At 42.3% G+C, this 18395-nt stretch overlaps 3 protein-coding genes across 5 annotated transcripts; 2 read left to right on the top strand and 1 right to left on the bottom strand.

Moving 5' to 3' along the window:
- LOC148391550 (sialic acid-binding Ig-like lectin 16) lies at nt 1-7733 on the top strand. Of its 2 annotated transcripts, none has more exons than XM_088386407.1 (19): nt 1-120; nt 1514-1582; nt 1689-1739; nt 2542-2640; nt 2740-2851; nt 3057-3202; nt 3337-3457; nt 3519-3655; nt 3791-3913; nt 3972-4118; nt 4524-4629; nt 4762-4925; nt 5505-5654; nt 5721-5852; nt 6514-6595; nt 6764-6812; nt 6881-6958; nt 7020-7144; nt 7421-7733. In XM_088386407.1, the coding sequence occupies exons 3-19, from the start codon at nt 1691-1693 to the stop codon at nt 7527-7529; spliced, it is 1929 nt and encodes a 642-aa protein (XP_088242533.1). In that variant the 5' UTR covers nt 1-120; nt 1514-1582; nt 1689-1690; the 3' UTR covers nt 7530-7733. The 2 variants fall into 2 exon arrangements, with proteins under 2 accessions (XP_088242533.1, XP_088242532.1); XM_088386406.1 differs by having other exon boundaries at nt 1653-1739.
- A 182-nt stretch (nt 7734-7915) lies between these two features.
- Nucleotides 7916-13723, bottom strand: hpn (hepsin). 2 transcript variants are annotated; one of them, XM_088386408.1, is made up of 14 exons: nt 13514-13723; nt 13345-13393; nt 12945-13054; nt 11722-11829; nt 11584-11625; nt 11259-11388; nt 11076-11189; nt 10936-10976; nt 10663-10828; nt 9965-10155; nt 9666-9761; nt 9459-9601; nt 9133-9297; nt 7916-9057 (listed from the first exon to the last, which is right to left on the bottom strand). In XM_088386408.1, the coding sequence occupies exons 3-14, from the start codon at nt 12979-12981 to the stop codon at nt 9013-9015; spliced, it is 1278 nt and encodes a 425-aa protein (XP_088242534.1). In that variant the 5' UTR covers nt 12982-13054; nt 13345-13393; nt 13514-13723; the 3' UTR covers nt 7916-9012. The 2 variants fall into 2 exon arrangements, with proteins under 2 accessions (XP_088242534.1, XP_088242535.1); XM_088386409.1 differs by having other exon boundaries at nt 13345-13380.
- Nucleotides 13724-15480: 1757 nt separating this feature from the next.
- Nucleotides 15481-17389, top strand: LOC148391548 (uncharacterized). Its single transcript, XM_088386710.1, has 6 exons — nt 15481-15678; nt 15996-16066; nt 16474-16640; nt 16762-16909; nt 16978-17100; nt 17180-17389. Exons 2-6 carry the CDS (start codon nt 16003-16005, stop codon nt 17251-17253), a joined length of 576 nt encoding a protein of 191 aa, XP_088242836.1. The 5' UTR covers nt 15481-15678; nt 15996-16002; the 3' UTR covers nt 17254-17389.
- Nucleotides 17390-18395: the final 1006 nt, after the last annotated feature.

Here is an 18395-nt window from a genome sequence, read left to right as displayed (position 1 = left end):
CAAATGCAAGAGGGGACCCAGGAACATGAGATCACTTCAACGTTTTTGTCATGTGGAGTCTCACAGGATGAGTGGCCGTCTGCCTGCGGACCCATTTGGCATCCCAAAGCATAAACCAAGGTAGCAATTTGTGAATAGATTGTTCTTTTAACCTCATATCCTGAGCATTTATGATTCTTTTTGGAAGGTCCAATTTCTGTTCCTTATTAGGCTAACATTTCAAAGTCAAGCTCATGCAGATGTATTTTAGGAGCCAAATGATAGACCTTTCTTTCATAGCATTCGCCTCATTAAAACACTAATGGTGCACACATCAAACAAAGAGCTTCCATTTCCAGATGTTGATCACAATATCATTTCTAAATACGACGCAAAACTAATCCTTCCAGCTTCTCTATGCAGCTTGAGTGAACTGATGGCTCCTTGGGTTCATGACGGAGGCCAATGGTGACGTTAAGATGACATCTATTGACTGTAATGTGGCAGAGCCAAATGTTAAAGTCATTTAGACTCATCAGACTAAGTGGACACGCTTGACTGAAAGGTCTTTCAAGCTCCCCGCGTCTGCTTTGGGATGCTGACTCTTTTTTTTTTAAATTGATTGCGAGTACTCATCATACACCTGCTTGGAGTGTTTAGATCAGAGAAACAATATGACCTTCTATTTAAAGAAATGTCTTTTAGGGCTTCTAGTAGAAGAAGATGCATGTTGAATTTGTGCAGAGCGTGCCCAAAATTTGACGCACACATAATGGATTTATATCGATGCTTCGCTTCGCTTCATTTATAGCGGACAAGAAAAAGAAACAATGGTCAGATCTTCATTCAAAAACCTACCAGTGGATGTTGTTTTTGAACATTTATAGGTCAATTTTAAAGTATGAACTAAAATAACTCATTATTAGCAGATCCATATTTTATGGTTTGATGTCCAATTTTTGCACAAGCACTGTGTGAGTTAGTTTTCTCCAAGGAGCGATGAAAATGGAAACTGAATTTCTGCGTGTTAAGCTTTATTTCAATTTGAGTGTGTCAAATATGAAGTATTTCCCTGTGGAGCTGATTGGGAAAAAGAGCAAAATGGAGCTTAATGTAGAGTGAACTTTTGATTTGTGTCTGCATGAGATGGCCAGAAAGAGCACTTGAGCTGCATACTAATGTTTCTCTGTGGATGCGTTAAAGTGAATAAAAGATGATCATATGTCAAAGTTAATAGCCACACTTGCAACCCCAAGAAAATCCAAACTTAATCCCTCACTTAAGGAGTGAAAAACAAAAGTAATGCTTTGACACATCATATATGTAGATGACAGCTCAGCAAGTTGGCGGTAGAATTCCAACAAACAACATGCACTTATTGAGAATAGTGGAAAAGTGGAGCAGCCAACAAACACGGTGTCGTCGCCATCTTGTTCCACGGGACAACTCAAGATCATCTTAAACATCATCATCTGAAACAAAGAAAGACTCCTCCCACTGCCCCCCCCCCCCCCCTCTCCCTCCCGCAAGCAAGGCTCCTCATCAGCAAGCCAAGTGTCATTGCAGTGAAAATTTGCCCCATCTCTGTTCAACTTGATTAGCGGTGAGTGATTTGTAATATGAAACTTGCATGATGCTGTTGGTTGCATTATTATTATTTTGATCTGCTCCAGCTTTTGCTACATTTTCTTCTTCTCTTGACGTCCCAGAGATGTTGTCAGGTGCGCTACTCCTGGCCACGCTACTTACAACTTTACCAGGTAGGTGAACATTTCTGCAATCCATCACATTTTAGAACTGATGATTTTTTTTTTTTTTTGCATTATGTCAAGAGAAGTGGTGTGTTTTGATGGACAGATAATAATTCTATATTTATGAATTGGAATGATATCATAAACCAAATTTGAGTATGCTTTTTTTAGTTCATCAGAAATGAAGCAAAAAATGGAAGAGTGACATAGGTCAGGTCCCGCATCCAGGTGCCCTTGCCTTTACGCTCAGGTTCCTATTTATAAGTATTGATTGTCTTTTTGTGCAAGCTTGCAGGCTGCAAGCAGCGCACTAGCAGCAGCAGCAGCAGCAGCATGGAATGGCTTCCATTTGATTTGATGCTGTTTGACACTTTATTCTCCAAGGAGACATATTTTCACTTGTGTGTTTTGGAATGAAGTACGTACTGGATCTGGTCTTGAAGTACACCACGTAGTCCAAACCAGAAAACTCCCCATTTCTCATACCAAGGAAAAAATTTGTCCACGGTTATATTGTTATCCGTGAAGAAGACGAGAGCAGGCGAGCTTTATTTAAAGATCTTCTCCTGTCATGGCTGCCGTGATACTTTGACAGTGTGTCGTCAAATTTGACCTCTTGCGAAAAATCAAAATCCAATATGCTTTGATGCAAATTTGATTGACGACCTTCTTTTTTCCCCAGAGTGTAGTTGACAAATGAAATATTCACACAGAGATGACACGGAAATCAAAATGTAATCCATAACTGTGTGAGAAAATAAAAAACAGTCTTTTGAGTAAAGAAGAAAAATTCGATCTCATTGTGCCGCAGGGGGCCAAGGCGGGTGGAGCGTGTCCTTTTCCCGAAAAGAGATGTGTGTGTGGGCAGGAACCACTGTTACGTTGCCCTGTCGCTACGATTATCCAGCAGGTACGTAGCTAGCTTATTCGAATAATGTCTAATTTCTCGACCTGGTAATGTGAGCACTTTTACACGTCATTGATTTTGTCTTTATTTTCATCTTCGTAGGTCACACCGTGAAGCAGGTCATGTGGTTTCGGGTTTCAGCAGATGGTCAAAGGGAGTTCAGCCATCACACAGACGCAAACCAAATGGGCTTGTCTTTTCGCGGACGCACGCGGTAAGCGAATTTACAACTGGGCTGTCACTAGCCATTATTTTTGGAATTGATTATATCATTATTTTAGAATGAATTTTCTATCAATTAATGGAAGAATCTCATCAAATTTCATTTATGAATATATATGTATATATTAATATACTAAGTCTTATATCGTCAGTATAATATATTTATAAATCATATTTGTATTTCCTTCGCATTGCAGCTACATTGGTGGAAGCTATTCCAGCTGTTCGGTCCAAATTCGGGCTGTCAAGCTGAGTGATGCAGGCCTGTACCACTTCAGGTTCGAGACGGACCAACCACTGGGCAGATGGACCTCTCCAGACACCATCAGTCTCCACGTAACAGGTTGTTGTTGTTTTTTGCCAACTAAAAGTGCTGAATCGGCTGTGACGGGGAGACTGCGGATGAAATTCAAGACGTCTGTCCAAGCAGCACGTTCCTTGCCAGACATTGACTTTGCTTTGGTGTGAATGTGTCAGACCTCCAGGTCCAGCTGCATCCAAGCAGGCCATCCAACATGTTTGGCTTTGCAGAGACTGTGTTTGTAGGCTGCCAGGCCACAGGATGCGCCGCTCCAGGAAGAAGCCTCGCATTGTACAGGTGAGGGGAGGGCGGGAGGTGAGTGTGCAACCTAGCAAAAACAAAAATGCTTTGAGCACAGGAATGGGCTGAACCTGGGTTCCTATGATAAATGGATGATTATCCAACGCTTTGACCGAGCCCACGTCGGAGCGTATATCTGTCGGCCAATCCCGCCGCAGAATGTGCAGTCCCCGGCCCTCTCTCTGGCTCTTGGCCGTAAGTAATTGCAAACAAAATGTGCATTCCGAAATAAAACCAAATGAAAAAAAATCTATGAAACACCTGCTATAGTAGAAAATGGATGGACCTGTGATTGCATGACACTGATTATTTTATTTATTTTTCCATCAGATGCTCCTCGTTCTACCTCCATCCACATTTCTTCTATAGGAGAGGTGTCGGAGGGTGGCTCAGTCACTCTGTCGTGCAGTAGTGACGCGGCTCCACCCGTAGAGAGCTTTGCCTGGTTCAAAGGTATTGCGCAATGGAAAAGCGCCGTGTGAACCCTAATTTCAACAGATGTCGTCCGCAGACATGGAGATGGACAGCATCCCAGACTCTTTTGGGCCTCACCTCCACCTTTCTCACCTGAAATCCACAGACAGAGGAGAGTACTTTTGCGTGGCTCGGAACTCCTTGGGAACTGAACGCTCCAAAGCGCTTCTTCTCAATGTGACATGTACATGCTCACTTTATTCATTGCCAAGATTTATAAGAATAAGAGTCGATGTTTAAATACTGTTTCAACAGCTAAAAGATATGAGAATTAGTATTCATGTTTCGTTGATTAAATGGATCGAGTATGTTTCCACCAATCATAGTTTGTTTTGTTTTTTTAGTTGGTGTTTTGTTCACACTAAGAAATTCTAAGATGTAAGTCCAAATCTAAAATCCTACAAACTGTAATTGCTGACTGTAATTGCTGCTATCAACAGCTGCATCGAGAAAAGTATTGAGCAAGGGCTGTGAATAAAAAAAAAAAAGTCATCTATTTGGCTGCCTTCCGATCTATCTATCGATCTATCTACCTGTTTATCTCTGGAAGGTCATGTGAAGTCACAGAGTGTTCTTTGTCCCTTTTCAGTCTCCCCCAAAAATACCCGTGTGCTGATAACACCGCCCGGTGACATTGGAGAAGGCACCTATGTGAACCTCAGCTGTATCAGCCATGCCCAGCCACCTACCAGCAGGTAGCCAGCCACTTTGCATGACAGTCATCTGCTCTATCTTTTATTTTCAATTATTTTCTAATATCATTTTTATCTTTAATTAAGATCGAGTCAGTCCTACCAATGACTTGAATTCTTGGCATCTTCCTTTAGGCATGCATGGTATCGCATCATAGGAGAGCAGGTGATAGCAAAAGGAAGCGTCCAGAATTTGACCTTCCCCTCGGTGCGCGCTCACCACGCCGGTCTGTACTACTGCACGGCGTGGAACCCATTAGGACATCAAACTTCTCATCCCACCACTCTTAGCGTGCTGTGTAAGTTGTTTTCATGTGTGCTTGTTAAAACCGAGGGAACATCATCCAGGGACAAAGTCATCCTGGAAAAGCCAACAGCTCCGAAAAAATGGGATGCCTGTCGTTCATCCCAAAGATGTTATTAGATGAGGTTGAGGTCACGGAGACGGGATGGATATCTTTTCCTTCCACTTGGTATCTCTCCAGAAGGACTTTTCAAAGAGAGCTGTCACCAGTTTGAATTGTGGTCGTCGTAAGTGATAAAAACGCAGACGCGTGCACAATTGGGGTTGGAAGGCAGGTAGGCGCCCACTTCACAGCAGCCAACTTTCCACATATTCACATCTTCTTGTACTTTCAATCTTCTGCGCGGTCTCCAACCAGTCCGATCTGCTTCTGCGCCTCTTCCGAGGGGAGCCGCTTGGATTGGTTGGCAATTAAGTAGGATGCGTTCACTCCCACAACGGCGCAAAACGCCCATTTCTAAATGTGCCTATCTACGAAAATGTCAAATGAAAGAAAACGCCGCATTTTGACTTGCAGAGGGCCCAAAAACTGCTACAAAGCAGAACGTGAAAGTGGCTTGATGTTGTCACGCAGATCCTCCCAAGAACACTTCAGTGCTGGCTCGCCCTTCCAGCGTGCTGGACGCCGGGCGGCCTTTGACTCTGACCTGCAGCAGTCAGGCCAACCCGGCCGTGGACAACTTCACTTGGCATCGTTTAACGCACAACGGAGCGCCAGTGCAATGTTAGTGAGTGGCCAAACGTTTGCTACACGAACACGTCAATTGATGTATTTCCTTCTCTGAGGTAGCGTGGGGCAGCCGGACCGGTCCCGTGTTCACGTTCTCAGAGGTCGGACCCAGAGAAAGTGGCCAGTACTACTGTGAGGCCAGAAACCGCATGGGAGTCCACAGCTCTCCTGTCCTTACGGTGCAAGTCCGAGGTACTGCCTTTGGGCCTTGCCAGATGGCTTTCTGTTTCTTTCTCTCAGATATGCATTTCATCTCCGATCCACGCTACAAGAAGTTTTTATTAGTGGTGAAATGAAAGTTTGACAGCACCAAAGTGCATCATAACAAAGTTAGGTTAGGATAGGTAGGTAGCGCCATGCTCATGCAGCAGACAAAAAACTGTACATGTGAGTCCCATTCATTTCCAGTCTGGAAGACGTTCCGTCGACATTTTCCACTCAAAACAAAAAAGGATTTTCCCCTATAGGTACGTTTCGAAGAGAAACTGAAAGCGATGTCATGACGAATTTCATTCCGTTTGCGAGGATGAGCGCAAGGAAAAATTCCAATTTCTCTCTCTGGACTGCGTTGCATCTGTTTCTATGAGTCAGTGTGACTCATGTAAAGCTGAGGGAGGAGCGTGAGGAGATGAGGTGTTGTGGAAAATGACTCCAAGAGGCGAGACAGCTGAAGAAGGGGAGCTGCCTTTGGAAATCACAACTGGAAAGACCAGACTTGGGTCTAGACATTGGCAAAGTGTACACAGCTCTTTTTCCATATCGCTTTCTATTTTTATGTCTGCTGAACTATTTCGATCACACGTATTGCGTACCCATTCTCTTTCTCTCTTTCTCTCTCCATTTCCGTCACCAGGACGACTAAAGGTTATTGCTTTGGCATCAGCGGTGGGCGTGTCTGCTGGGCTCATCACTCTGACGGTGGCCATTATGATTAGGTGACATTTTCATTTTTACCATTGCTCCAAGTTGCCCCCAAAAACCTCGTTTCGGCCATCATTTCAAAACGATGAACTGTTGAAAAATTGCACTTTGGAAGTAATATTATGTACTCAAAGGGAATATTGGTATATGGATATTAATCATATTTTCTTAATTGTGCACAGTAAGAACATGCACACAGTTGACATGGAATCAGCTGGAGTAGCATCCAAGGTATGATCTTTGACAACTTGTACCATGAGATTCAGGATGGTTCTTCTAGCAGCCTTTGTTTCTTTTAGCGGCCTTCGCTTGCAGCAGACACCATGTTCTATGAGGCAACCCAACCAATGAGAGAGACCTTCATGTCTGACATACCGGTAAGGGAAGCAACATTGCATCATATCCAAATGGCATGACGTCAGCCACTCTCTTGTACAGGAGGAACCTGAAGACTTGAGTGACAGCTCCCATCCTGCAATTGTTCCTCTCAAGGACGCTCCTCCAATCACAAAAGCTCCTGTCTCCAAATCGGTTACCGTCCACGACTCCAGAAGATTGTCAAGGTATTTAGCTTCACTGATGTGCTCCTCACATCTTCTGCTCTCTTTCTTACTCGTTCATTTGTCATCTGAAACGCAGACCGAGTGTTAACACGTTTATATTCCGACGACATCATCTCATTGTTCTTTGCTTTCTTTATTCTTCTGCGGGCTGTTGAAAGGCAAAAGTGCAGGAAGTGCTAATGATGATGCGAGTCAGATGTGCTCATGAGCTCATATGCTTTGCCTTTTGCCTTTTGCCTTTTGCTGCTGCTGCTGCTGCTGATGTTGTTGATTCAGGGGCGAGCAAGTGCAGGTCCAAAAGCTACCACTTGAGGGCGACACAAACACAAAGGAGTCGACGAAAGTTGTTTCCATTCTGCTGCCGTCGCACCACTTTCACCACTGACCTACATTTGTCACTAAATGTAAGTACATCACGTTGAAGGCCAACTCATGAAGTTCACATGCCATTAGCTCACAGATGAGGATCAAAAAATGATATTTCAAATGCACTCATTGTCAACTACATCCACAATAAAACAATTATGATCAGTCCGCAACTGTTTTCTTTTGAATGATTTTTATTTGAGAAAGCACTTAGCAAGTCTGCCACACAAGCTCAGGCGCTCCTGTCGGCATCTTCTTGCTGTGCTTACGTGGAGTTTGTTCTTCGTCCCTCGACTCCAATTGACCGTAGTTGTGGATGTGAGTGTGAATGTTTATTTGTTGTTATGATGATGACTTCTTTATTTGACAGGAACTACGCAGGCTAACAGTTACAAGTCCTTTCAATTAAGGTGGAGTATTTATTTTGATGACATTCAAATCAATGCATTTCACAATACAGTGCAGCCACACAGCCGGTAACAATCATCTTTTTATGTTGCAAATATTTCTGCAAGGATCTTTTACATTGGTTTTCTTTCTAAAAGGGGGCGGGGGTAGTTGTAACTTTTTTCGTACAGCTACATCACTGGGTATTCATAAAAGAACGTGGGGGGAAAAATGTGGATAAATGACCTCCAAAATTTTCATCACCTCTAAAATACTTGTGTAGTAATTACAGCACAACTAAATGTATTTGCGAACATAATTCATGACGCAATGGTCATTTTATTGGTAAAACAATGGCTAAAACATGCTACATAAACAAAACATCAAGCATTATTTACAAACGCACACAATACGGATTTCAATATGAGCAGTTTAACCTCAATCTTCAGACATAGTTAAGGAAGGAGGTGGTAAGAACATCATTGCCTTTGTAGCAACTTGTTAAAATTACCTTTACTTGCTGCTGCTGTGCTGCTGCAAAAAAAAGAAAAAAGTCCAATAACACTCTAAAAAATAAAGGTGCTTCTGAGTTTCGTATTGCACTCCTGGTTGGATAGAGCACCCCTGGCTCTCCATAGCACCATTGCACACCACCATTCTTCTTCTTCTTCAGGGTTTCTCATTACTAGTCCTATATATCATGCATGAATGTATATGGCACCATGGGCTTTTTTAGAAATGTAACCCATTTGGTTCCCATTTGGTGCTATAGGATATAGAACCAGAGAATAGAAGCGCATTTGTAGACGCTTCATTTTTTAGAGTGAACGTGAGCCTGGCTTTGTCTATCACAAAGGGTGCATTTGTCTTTTTTCAGGATTGGTTTATTAAGCTGCTGTAGTGTCGGATAAAAGTGCTCATGTGGCAGCAGAGGACACCACTTTGTCAGCCCACCTTTGACTTTTTGGCTGTTGTACTAAACTAATTTAGAACGCAGAACATAAGGAGCAAAAAAACAACAACAGGAACTGAAAAGATGAGAACTTCCAAAACATTCATATTGACTCTGTAGTGGGAGAAGCAGTAAGCATAAGCGTAGCAACATAGGTGCTAAGTCATGTCCGTGCCATTTTATGAATCCCCGGTGAGTTGTTATAGTTCTGCAAGGCCATAGAAAAACAAGAGATGAAGAGCAGGTGCAAAACAGCTCAGCTGGACGGTAACAAAGCTCTTACCCTCATGGCGGTAGATAACCAGGGCAGAAATCGGGACACGGTGGTGTAAACGCCGGGCTTCTTGGCCGTGGCGCATCCGATTCCCCAGCTCACCACCCCCAGCAAACGGTATCGGCTGCTTTTGGACAAGCGGTCCTCGGCCATAAAGGGCCCGCCGCTATCTCCCTGACGCGTGGATAGTGATGAGATTGAGAGATTGCTCTAAAGCAATCGGATTCATTGGATGATGATGCATTCAAAAGACCAGACCATTTCGAATCATGCATTAGCCATAGATGGGTTTTTTTTTTTTGCTCCGCCATACATGTGAGTGTCCCCACACTGACCTGGCAGGCATCCGCACCTCCCTTCTCAAAGCCAGCGCAGAACATACTGCCTGTGATCTGATTGTAGTAGTAATCAGGCGCATTACACATGGCGTCACTGATGACGGGCACGTTCACCTCGTGCAGAACGTCCGTTTGATGACCTGGACGTAATCACAGAGTCTTATTAAAGGTGACATCATGTTAATAATGATGTGCTTTCCTCACCAGAGTCTCCTAAGCTCCCCCAGCCTATGACTGTGCCCATCTGTCCATCTCTCACTGTTTGGCCGTACACCGGCAGGCAAATGGGTTGGATATATTCTACAAACAGCAGAAAAACACACATCTATAGAAAGAAAAAAACCACACGTGTGGTGTTTGTGTTATCATGCATTACACATCATGTGACACTAGAGGGCGCACACGACCAAGGTGAAATGCTCTTTTGAGAGCAAGCAAATGTTTTCACATGTTTGTCAGACTGTATAGAAAGAAAGTGGTTCCTTAACTTGTCTATGTCCTACCATTGAAGGTGATGGGCTTAGCGAGGGCAAGGACAGCAATGTCGCTGCTGTAATCGTCAATGTTGTTGACCACAAAGGGCAGGTAGTTGCCGTGGTAAACGATGGTTTTCACTTCGGCCACGTTGGCATTGGCTGCTTTGTTGTAGATGGAGCCCATCAATACACGCCAATGACTAATGAAGCCATTGCGCCTAGTGAAGAAGAAGAAGAGGAAAAAAAAGAGACATTGGATATTATTCTTGGAATTAAACATTTATTTAGAAAACAGCTTTTCCAATAAATAGTGTATTGAGTGTCAAGCATTTTTTTTTGCTTGATTTAAATTCTAATGATACCAAATAAATCTGAAGGACTTCCAAAAATTCATTTTCTCTTATCCTACCACGAATGACCAAATTGAATCTCAAATAGTTATCAATTGCTCTCAGTATGTGAGTTCTAAAAGAAGGAAATGACTTAGTGCGAAAATAATTTTTTGTTTTGTTTTTTCATTGTGCAAAGTCATCACAATGGTTAGTCAACATGAGATTTTGCAGTTCAGTACATTTTTTTGTACTTTTAAATAGTAAAGCTGTTGAATTAGGACTTGTACTTGTGATTCTGAAATTCACAATGTGACTATTTTTGTCAGCAATGGCCATAAGCCATGATGTCAATGTCATGCATGAAATCAAGCTGCGCTGCGCCTCAACTCTTACTTGGGGAAGCAATGAGCTGCAGTGACAATCCAGCGGTCCGAGATGATTGAACCTCCACACTGATGAACTCCATCATACTGCAAGCTGACCTGCCACGGCCACATGCCCTGGCGCGCCTCCACACCGCCGACGATGCGATCTGCTGCAAAACTACGCCTTCCGCAGTCTGGTGGGGTAAGAAGGAATGGATTTCTGAACAAAACGTGAGCACAATCGTTTGACATAAAAAGAAAACAAAGGTGGAAAGGTCGAGATAGATGTTATGTTGCTTACCTTGGCACAACAATGTGACCACCTCCTTGCTCTCGCAGTCACTGCAACATACGTATGGGACACATGTTAAGAGAAGAGCAACCTACATCATCTCAATTTCAAAGTACAGATGGAAGAAATTGAAATGTCGACGTAGGTACCATGGGAACAAAGAGTCTTTAATTTTCTTGCCATAGCGTAGCTCTTCGGGTCGGACACAGAAGAAGCCGCCGTCGCTGCCGTCTTGTACAGACGTAATGGAGTAATTGACCACGCTTAAAGAAAGGCCCGCCGTTACTTTTGCCACCCACGCTCACACCGCAGGCCTTCTCAGATGTTCTCACCTGACAAAGCCCACTTCGGCACAGCTGACACGAGCCAGAAGCTCATTGGCCGAGGACGAACACACCTGACGCCACCGCTTCTGAGTCGAGTCCAACACTCTCAGATGTTGGTCAGCCGAATTGACTTGGACTGTTTGGGATAAAATCAAACTCTTCATCCTTTTTGCCTTTAATCTCAAGCATTTTTTGACTTGGTGAGAGCAGTGTTCATTTAATCATTTGTTTATTATCCTGGCTGTAGTTTGAACATTTGATAGAGCTCTTGTACTAGATGCCATGCATTGTCAAAGTGGTTCAAATTTTGGAGGTGCTAACAAAAAATTACCATCATAGTATCCTGTGTCTTCCTCCACAGAGCAGTACGTGACTACAGAGGAGATCAGAAAAGCGTACGTCAAGTAAGGCAGTGCATCATTTTTTTTTTCTGTAATTTCCACTGTGCGTGTTTGTATCCATATCTGACCTATGACCCAGATTGCTGATCCAATGGCTCCCAAGGTCATCAGCATCACACACACGCCCATCAGGCGGCAAGGGGTTAACACACAAGTGAGCGAGATCCCCCTGTTCCCTGCATAGAAATGAGCAGAGATAGCAATCACAACATTGCCTAATAATGTAATCAAGGCGTACAGCAGTTCCCACGTTTAAATAGCCATCAAAGTTGCTTTTGGCATCCAGCCGGGCGATGGCAGCCACGTGATGAACGACAATGAATGATCTTTCTGCTACCTTGACATTCTTTTCCTTTTTCTCCCCCTCGGGACATCCCTTGAGGCAATTACAGCCGAGGGAGAGAACAACAACTCTTTTGTCTGCTCCACTTCTACCTGAGATGGACGGCGAACGATGGTGGCTCTCCACTTGCCGGGTTAGTTTCTGCTTTATTCGAGCTTATAGGTACATTGGTTATTTTTAACCAGAGGTGTGTCTTGTGCCATTGCCACACGTCACACAAATGGCAAGGAAAAGTCTTTTCACTTTCGTTCTTGACACTAGAAATGTGCCAGAGAATTGATGGTGGCTATTACTGTTTTGGTTCACTTCCATGAGAATTATTATAGCAGTGAATATCCTTTTTGACCTGTTACTGACATTTGGACTTTGGGAAACAGATTGTAAAACAAACTAGAAATCCGGGAAGATTTTTTTTTTTTGTAATTCATCCGTGTTTTTTCAGTTTTGCTTTTTTTTTTTTAATGCTTAGCTAAATTCAACATCATTTCTTTCCAATCTAAATAGGAAACGTGCCATTCATGTGTCAGCAGCAAAGACGGCTTGCTTCCTGACGGCAAAGATAACGTTTTTCAAAAGATCAACGGCAAGAGACATCTATGCCATATAATACAGCAGCGGCATGAATATTCTTTCCATTTTCATGCACATCATCATCGTCTCACAGGCACACTAGACAAACTTCTCAGCCAGTTAGGGAAGTGTCCAATGCAAGCACAAAGGCTCATTTGATGCCATTCTTTGAGGATAGAGCAAAGCGTTGTAAATAGATCATTTATCTGCTGTGGGATGTCGAATTGACAAACAGAGGTAAAACAGCAGCAGTTGGCTTGGAACAAATCTGTTAATAGTTAACAATAGTCAAATGGACTGATGTCTGCAAACTCTCCAAATGCAGACAACATGCAGCATCTGAATATGAGTGTGAGTGTGTGTGTGTGTGGCGTTTACCCATCTTCCCCTCTTTTACAATTTTTTCCGCATACATCTGTGCAGAGTAGGAGAGTGGTGACAACTATAGATGTCCTCTTCCTGGCTTTCCTCTCAACTCCCTTGATTTCCTACGGCATTAAAAGCACACATGGATGGATGGATGAATGGATGGATAGATCTGATATGGAAACTGGCTAAGAACCTAAAAGTTTCAAATGTTCCACACGTAGTAAAGCAAGTTTTGTAACAATGTACAAAGTATAGATAGGCAGGCAGGCTAGGATAATATTATTACTGACAACATTAACAAAAAATGCACATTATTTGGAGGGACAAAATGGCTAAGCCTTCAAGAAAGCATAGCGCTTGGTAACTATTTCTATTTCTAAATGAAAATCCAGCTTTCAAGTAGGCTCACCTTGTCTCCTCTGAAAGCAGGTGTACTGGCAGCTCCCTTCAGAATTAAACTGCAATTTGCCTCAGTCCAGTGGTGGAAAAAAATAAAATAATTATAAATGACCAAAAGGTATTTGAGTCCCAGTATGCAAATCTCTTCCCCCCTTTGGGTTCCTTCACAGGTTACTGACCTGACTTCCAAAGCGCTGAAAAAGACAGAAAAGGTTTTGGACGTCGGCTTTTTCTTCTTCTTCTTCTTCTTTTCTGGCACTTGCGTCAGCTCGCAATAGAAAGTGCCACACCATCAGAAAGAGCAAATTGCACGAAAAATCACTTCGGATGACTTTAGTCGAAGTTGCGTCGTTCTAAAGTGCTTGTCTTGAGTGAGGGGCAAAAGAGGAGGGGCCTGCGCGCGCGCGTGCGTGCGTGCGCGACTGCGTCATTAGGCGCACAAGACAATTTGTATACATTGAGTGCAGAGTAACCTAAACAACTGAGTTTTAAAACGGATTCGTTTTTGGATTAGCTTTTCGTGTGACTAAAACATGGCAAATTGTTTCTTGTAATAAGATATTTTTCTTGTTGATCATGTCATTCAAATGAATGGTTAATTGACCTAATAAGAATAACAAATATATTAGCATTATTATTTTACTATTATTATGCGGTAATATTATCATTTGAAAGCATAAGGTTTGTATGCCACTAAAATTTGTATGTTGATTTGTATGGTGTGCTGTCCACCTTGACCCTGACCTGCTCGCCAGCCACTTGCAGGCAGGCCACATGTCACATCCACACCTATGGACAATTGACATTGACCAATCAAGCTAGCATACATAAAGCAGAGTATCCATAGGAAAGCCACACAGTAGCTAGCCACTGTGACCTCTGCACTGTGCTAATCAGTCGGCCCAAAAAGTCAATAGTGAAAGCTGTGTGAACTGTGAACGCCCCACCCATCTCTCCTCTGATTCACCGAAAAGTCATGACAATTCAAGCCCAAGCAAGGAACAATCAGAGGCAGCAAATGGCAGCAAACGTTTGCAAATTGTTCACCGACAATTTCAGTGATTTTGCAAAATGTCCTCGCAACAGCAAACGCACAGGCAAACTTTTACCTCCTGATTGTGGCGAGTATGGTCTCGAAAAAATCACATTTTCGTTCAAGTGACTGGGCATGCTATTAATAGCAGCTGTATGATGTATTTATCAAAGTTCAGACATGATGTCCGGAAAGATCCAATTAAACAAGCAGTGAGAGAGCAGGCAGGGTCTTCTTGTTGATGGAAATTCTCAAGTTGCGATAAGGCAAACGGTCAACAGATACTACTCAAGTCAGGATGGAAACCAGAAGGACAGTGACTCCCAAAAACAGGCACACTTGTTTACAAAATGCTTTTGGACATCAACGCTTTTGCTTATTGAGAAGAAGAGAACATTTTTCTGCATTTGAATTGGAATTCATTTCACAAAAGCTTTCTGATTCTCATTTCAATTTGAATTCAAAATTTCTGATGATCTTACTGACATTACTTGCCCCGAAATATTCATATTTTTCAATGTTAGGTTAGGGTTAGGTTCTTGGTGGCTGGCTGTTCAATCCCAAAACATCTTAACAGGCCAAGTCACAACCTCTTTTTTTTAATTTAAAATTATATCACCTTTTTGATATCGCCTTCACGATTCTTGCTTTCTGCTTGAGTTTCTCTCCTTTTAGCAGCCAATAACACAGATGTAGGTATTCTTTGCTGCATGGTCACGCATGAAGATCATTTTGCTCAGAAAGCCTTCCTAATAGTAGAAATATTTTTGTTGTTGTTGCTAATAGTAGAAGTCGTCCAACGGAATGTTTTTGCCAATGTGCATGTGTCCACCCACCTCAAGGAGGCAGCATAGCTATTTGTTTCAATGTATGAATTGGAGGTCTTGCAGTGATTACAGAGCCTGAGCACCTTTCAGCAAAACTAAATGTTTCAATGAATTGAAATGGTGAGCAAGTTAAAAAAAAAACAGGAAGTCTTATGAGGAGTGATCATGGCTGTCTAATGAGCCACTTGCATGTTTACACGCTGCCTCTATGTTTCTTGGCTGTGTGTGCAATAGCGAAAAAAAATCTAAATCACAGCCACTTGAAGCCAGCTCAACCTGTTTGCTTTCTTTCTTTCTTCTTCCTTTCTTTCTCCACTGCACAGACTTTGCTCTCACGCTCATCCTCTGCTCTGCACCTGAAAGAAGACGGAAGATGATCCATTTGTTTGATGATCCCTAATTTATCATTTGGAGCAATTGATCGGGTTTATTTCCAAAGCGGTGTCGGTATCATCGTTTGAGAGGTGGAAAGATTTGATTCAAGGTCAGTTATGTTTGATGATTATTCCTTCACTTCCTTATATTGAACAGATTTGTATGAAATGAAGCTGGACAATTGAAAAGCTCCGTTTCAAATCATGAACTTTTTTTTTGTATTCTTCATCTTGAAGACCAGAACAAACTATTTCTGAGCCGCTCAAACAATGAACGTTCACAAATCTTTAGTCTTTGTTTGATTCTTTTGAGAATCATTTCTCAATTGCCTTAACAGTTTTTCTGAAACATGATTGCGTGACAGAACTGAATAATATTGTCACTTGTTAACGTTGTTATGAAGTGAGCATGTCCACATTTGAACAGATTGAGGATGAGGAAGAGCATGAACCTGCTGCTGCTGCTGATCTTGATCCAAATCCTTCAACCCTCATCAGGTATGCGCTTTGTTTTTTTGAAACAGCTAATCTTGACTTTTTTACAGTGGCGTCTTCTTCTTATTGTTTTGCATGGGATGTCACACCTAAATATTTCTCATAAAACAAATGTCAATATTCAAAGATAATACAGTCAGCAAGTCTGGCTTGGGTGGCGTCAGTGAAAATGAACTCCAAAAATGTGTTTAGCCACAGTCAGTTCCTCATTGAACAAGGTGAACAGGTACTTTTTTTTCACACAGTAGCTTTGAAGATTATTTTCTGCTCCAAAAACTCTAATGAACATTTAAAAACTGCATTTTATTGAATGTTCTTTTTCTTTTATGAAGCCTTAACTTTGGTAAGGTACGTGTACCCCTTGCAGTATCTCCCAACGTGTACCCCTTGCGTATCTCCCAACACGGCAGCGGAGATTTTGATCCCACCAGAGGATGTCTCGGTGTTTGTGGGGGACCCCGCCGTGTTTACCTGCGCTGTGCCTGAAACATCTCCCGCCGTCACTTTCAATTTATCCGGGGGTCACGGAAATTACAGCCTCACCTGCCCCGGTGGCCGTGTGGAAGATATCCCCCAGGTCAGAAAACAGAAGATGTTCCCGTTGCCTTGCATTTTAAGCAAGCAATTGACTACAATCCAGCAAAAATGTAAGACGTGATTATTAATGATTGCATGCAGTCTTCTCCGTATGTCCATAGGCTCTTTATGGAAGTTGTCTCATAAAAAACGGACAATCGCTGGCTGTGTGGACCTTCAAAGGAACCTCCAATTCAGACAATAACACCAGAGTTGTTTGTCAGCTGCCAAATGATTTGGGCCGCTCCACTGCCACTCTACGTATTTATGGTGAGGACCACCACTGCACCCATCATTTCTTGCCATTTTTATCTTCCATGTCGAATGTGTTTCTTTAGATAATGGCGGTTACTTGGCAATCCTCATTGGCTGCGCTATCGGGGCCTTCTTTGGTATCATCCTGGTGTTTGCTTTGCTGTACGTATATCTGCAAAGATCCGAGGGCTTCCGCAAATGTTTCCGTAAGTAGTGCACCGACATGTTGATATGGCGAGCTATTACTTGAAGTTGTTCAAGTTGCAATGTTTTTTTTACCTGCAGGGGGCAAAGAAGATGAAGATGACATACTCTCAATTATAGCCAAAGATGTTAAAAAGAATAAGGAGAAGGATTGATAACATCACCTTCAAAACAGTAAATCAGGTGACCAAATCAGGCTTGAAACCAATCATCTGCTAATATGAAATGGTAAACAATACATCATAAAATATCCCCAAAATATACATATATTAATAAACAAAACAAAAATCAGCCTTTTTTGTTTTTCTGAGGTTTTATTGACACATTCTGAGAATAATCAGTTGAAATGAATGTTACAGAGCTGTTTAGGTGTGGGGCAGTGCTTGGAGGTGTTTTGTTTAAAATTAACAAATTATGAACCAAAATAAAGGCCAATTCCATTTGTGTTGTGACACCTGTTGTGTCAGACCTACGCACGCACGCACGCACATCAGCCAGCCAGCCAGCCAGCCAGCGGGAGGCAGGGAGAGAGAATTCTTGTGTTGCTTCAGCTGCTTCCTTAAAACTTCTTTGTGCATCTAGTGCAAGAATGAGAGTTGAGTGGTTTGTTTTGTTACCTAGGATTTGCAACTGTTGATTGACGGGAGGGCTTGTCAGATCAGCTCCTCTAAGCACTTCCACGTACTGTTTAGAGCCAAACACACCAAATGCCACCATAACAGCACAACTAACTGTGTGTGTCAGTGACGTTGGAAAAAATAGCTTGAGGCCTACTGCCCTTGACTTTCTTTTCCAACCAATAAGCGATGTTAAAATACAGTCATGTAAGGTGTATGCAAAGTTTGGACATTATGAAATAATATTAAAAATAAATCTGAGTCATTTATGGCTGTCACTATCAAACCGTTTTGTAATCCAATGGACTATTATTCTATCCATGAATTGGTCAAAGGAACACAATTTCAGCCTCAAGGTGTATGAAAACAATTTCAGGCAGTCAGGAGAGGGCACCCTTCACACCCGATACTTTTTGAAAACATTTTTAGTATACTGACAAAGCGTCCTGCTCAGAGGAATCAGACCATTTTTGAGAAATATATTGAAAGCCGTTCTGAAAATGCTCATTGAAATTGGGATGTGTATTTATTTACTTGCTTGTTTTATTTATTTATTTATTTGTGTTTTCATTTATTTTTGTTGAAAATCAGTATTCAACATCAAGTGCTTTCAGTAGCTATTTGACAATGTGTTTATGGGAAAACATTTCGTTGGCCTGCCTCCAAGCTAGGTGCGAGCA

Source organism: Syngnathus floridae, chromosome 10, assembly GCF_059516105.1.
Source record: "Syngnathus floridae isolate MCC-2025c chromosome 10, RoL_Sflo_1.0, whole genome shotgun sequence".
Lineage (NCBI taxonomy): Eukaryota > Metazoa > Chordata > Actinopteri > Syngnathiformes > Syngnathidae > Syngnathus > Syngnathus floridae.
The sequence above is the reverse complement of the archived record's forward strand: the minus strand, read 5'-3'. Positions and strand labels throughout refer to the sequence as shown.

Excerpts from the sequence above, each read along its gene's own strand:
- LOC148391550 (XM_088386407.1), top strand. The coding sequence starts at position 1,691 with ATGTTGTCAGGTGCGCTACTCCTGGCCACGCTACTTACAACTTTACCA. Across the intron at positions 3,458-3,518 it reads AGAAGCCTCGCATTGTACAG|GAATGGGCTGAACCTGGGTT; the intron begins GTGAGGGGAGGG and ends CTTTGAGCACAG. Across the intron at positions 3,914-3,971 it reads GAGCTTTGCCTGGTTCAAAG|ACATGGAGATGGACAGCATC; the intron begins GTATTGCGCAAT and ends TGTCGTCCGCAG.
- hpn (XM_088386408.1), bottom strand. The coding sequence starts at position 12,981 with ATGTATGCGGAAAAAATTGTAAAAGAGGGGAAGATGG. Across the intron at positions 10,156-10,662 it reads GCAGCTCATTGCTTCCCCAA|GCGCAATGGCTTCATTAGTC; the intron begins GTAAGAGTTGAG and ends CTTCTTCACTAG. Across the intron at positions 9,058-9,132 it reads GGTTATCTACCGCCATGAGG|AACTATAACAACTCACCGGG; the intron begins GTAAGAGCTTTG and ends ATGGCCTTGCAG.
- LOC148391548 (XM_088386710.1), top strand. The coding sequence starts at position 16,003 with ATGAGGAAGAGCATGAACCTGCTGCTGCTGCTGATCTTGATCCAAATC. Across the intron at positions 16,067-16,473 it reads AATCCTTCAACCCTCATCAG|CGGAGATTTTGATCCCACCA; the intron begins GTATGCGCTTTG and ends CCAACACGGCAG. Across the intron at positions 17,101-17,179 it reads GGGCTTCCGCAAATGTTTCC|GGGGCAAAGAAGATGAAGAT; the intron begins GTAAGTAGTGCA and ends TTTTACCTGCAG.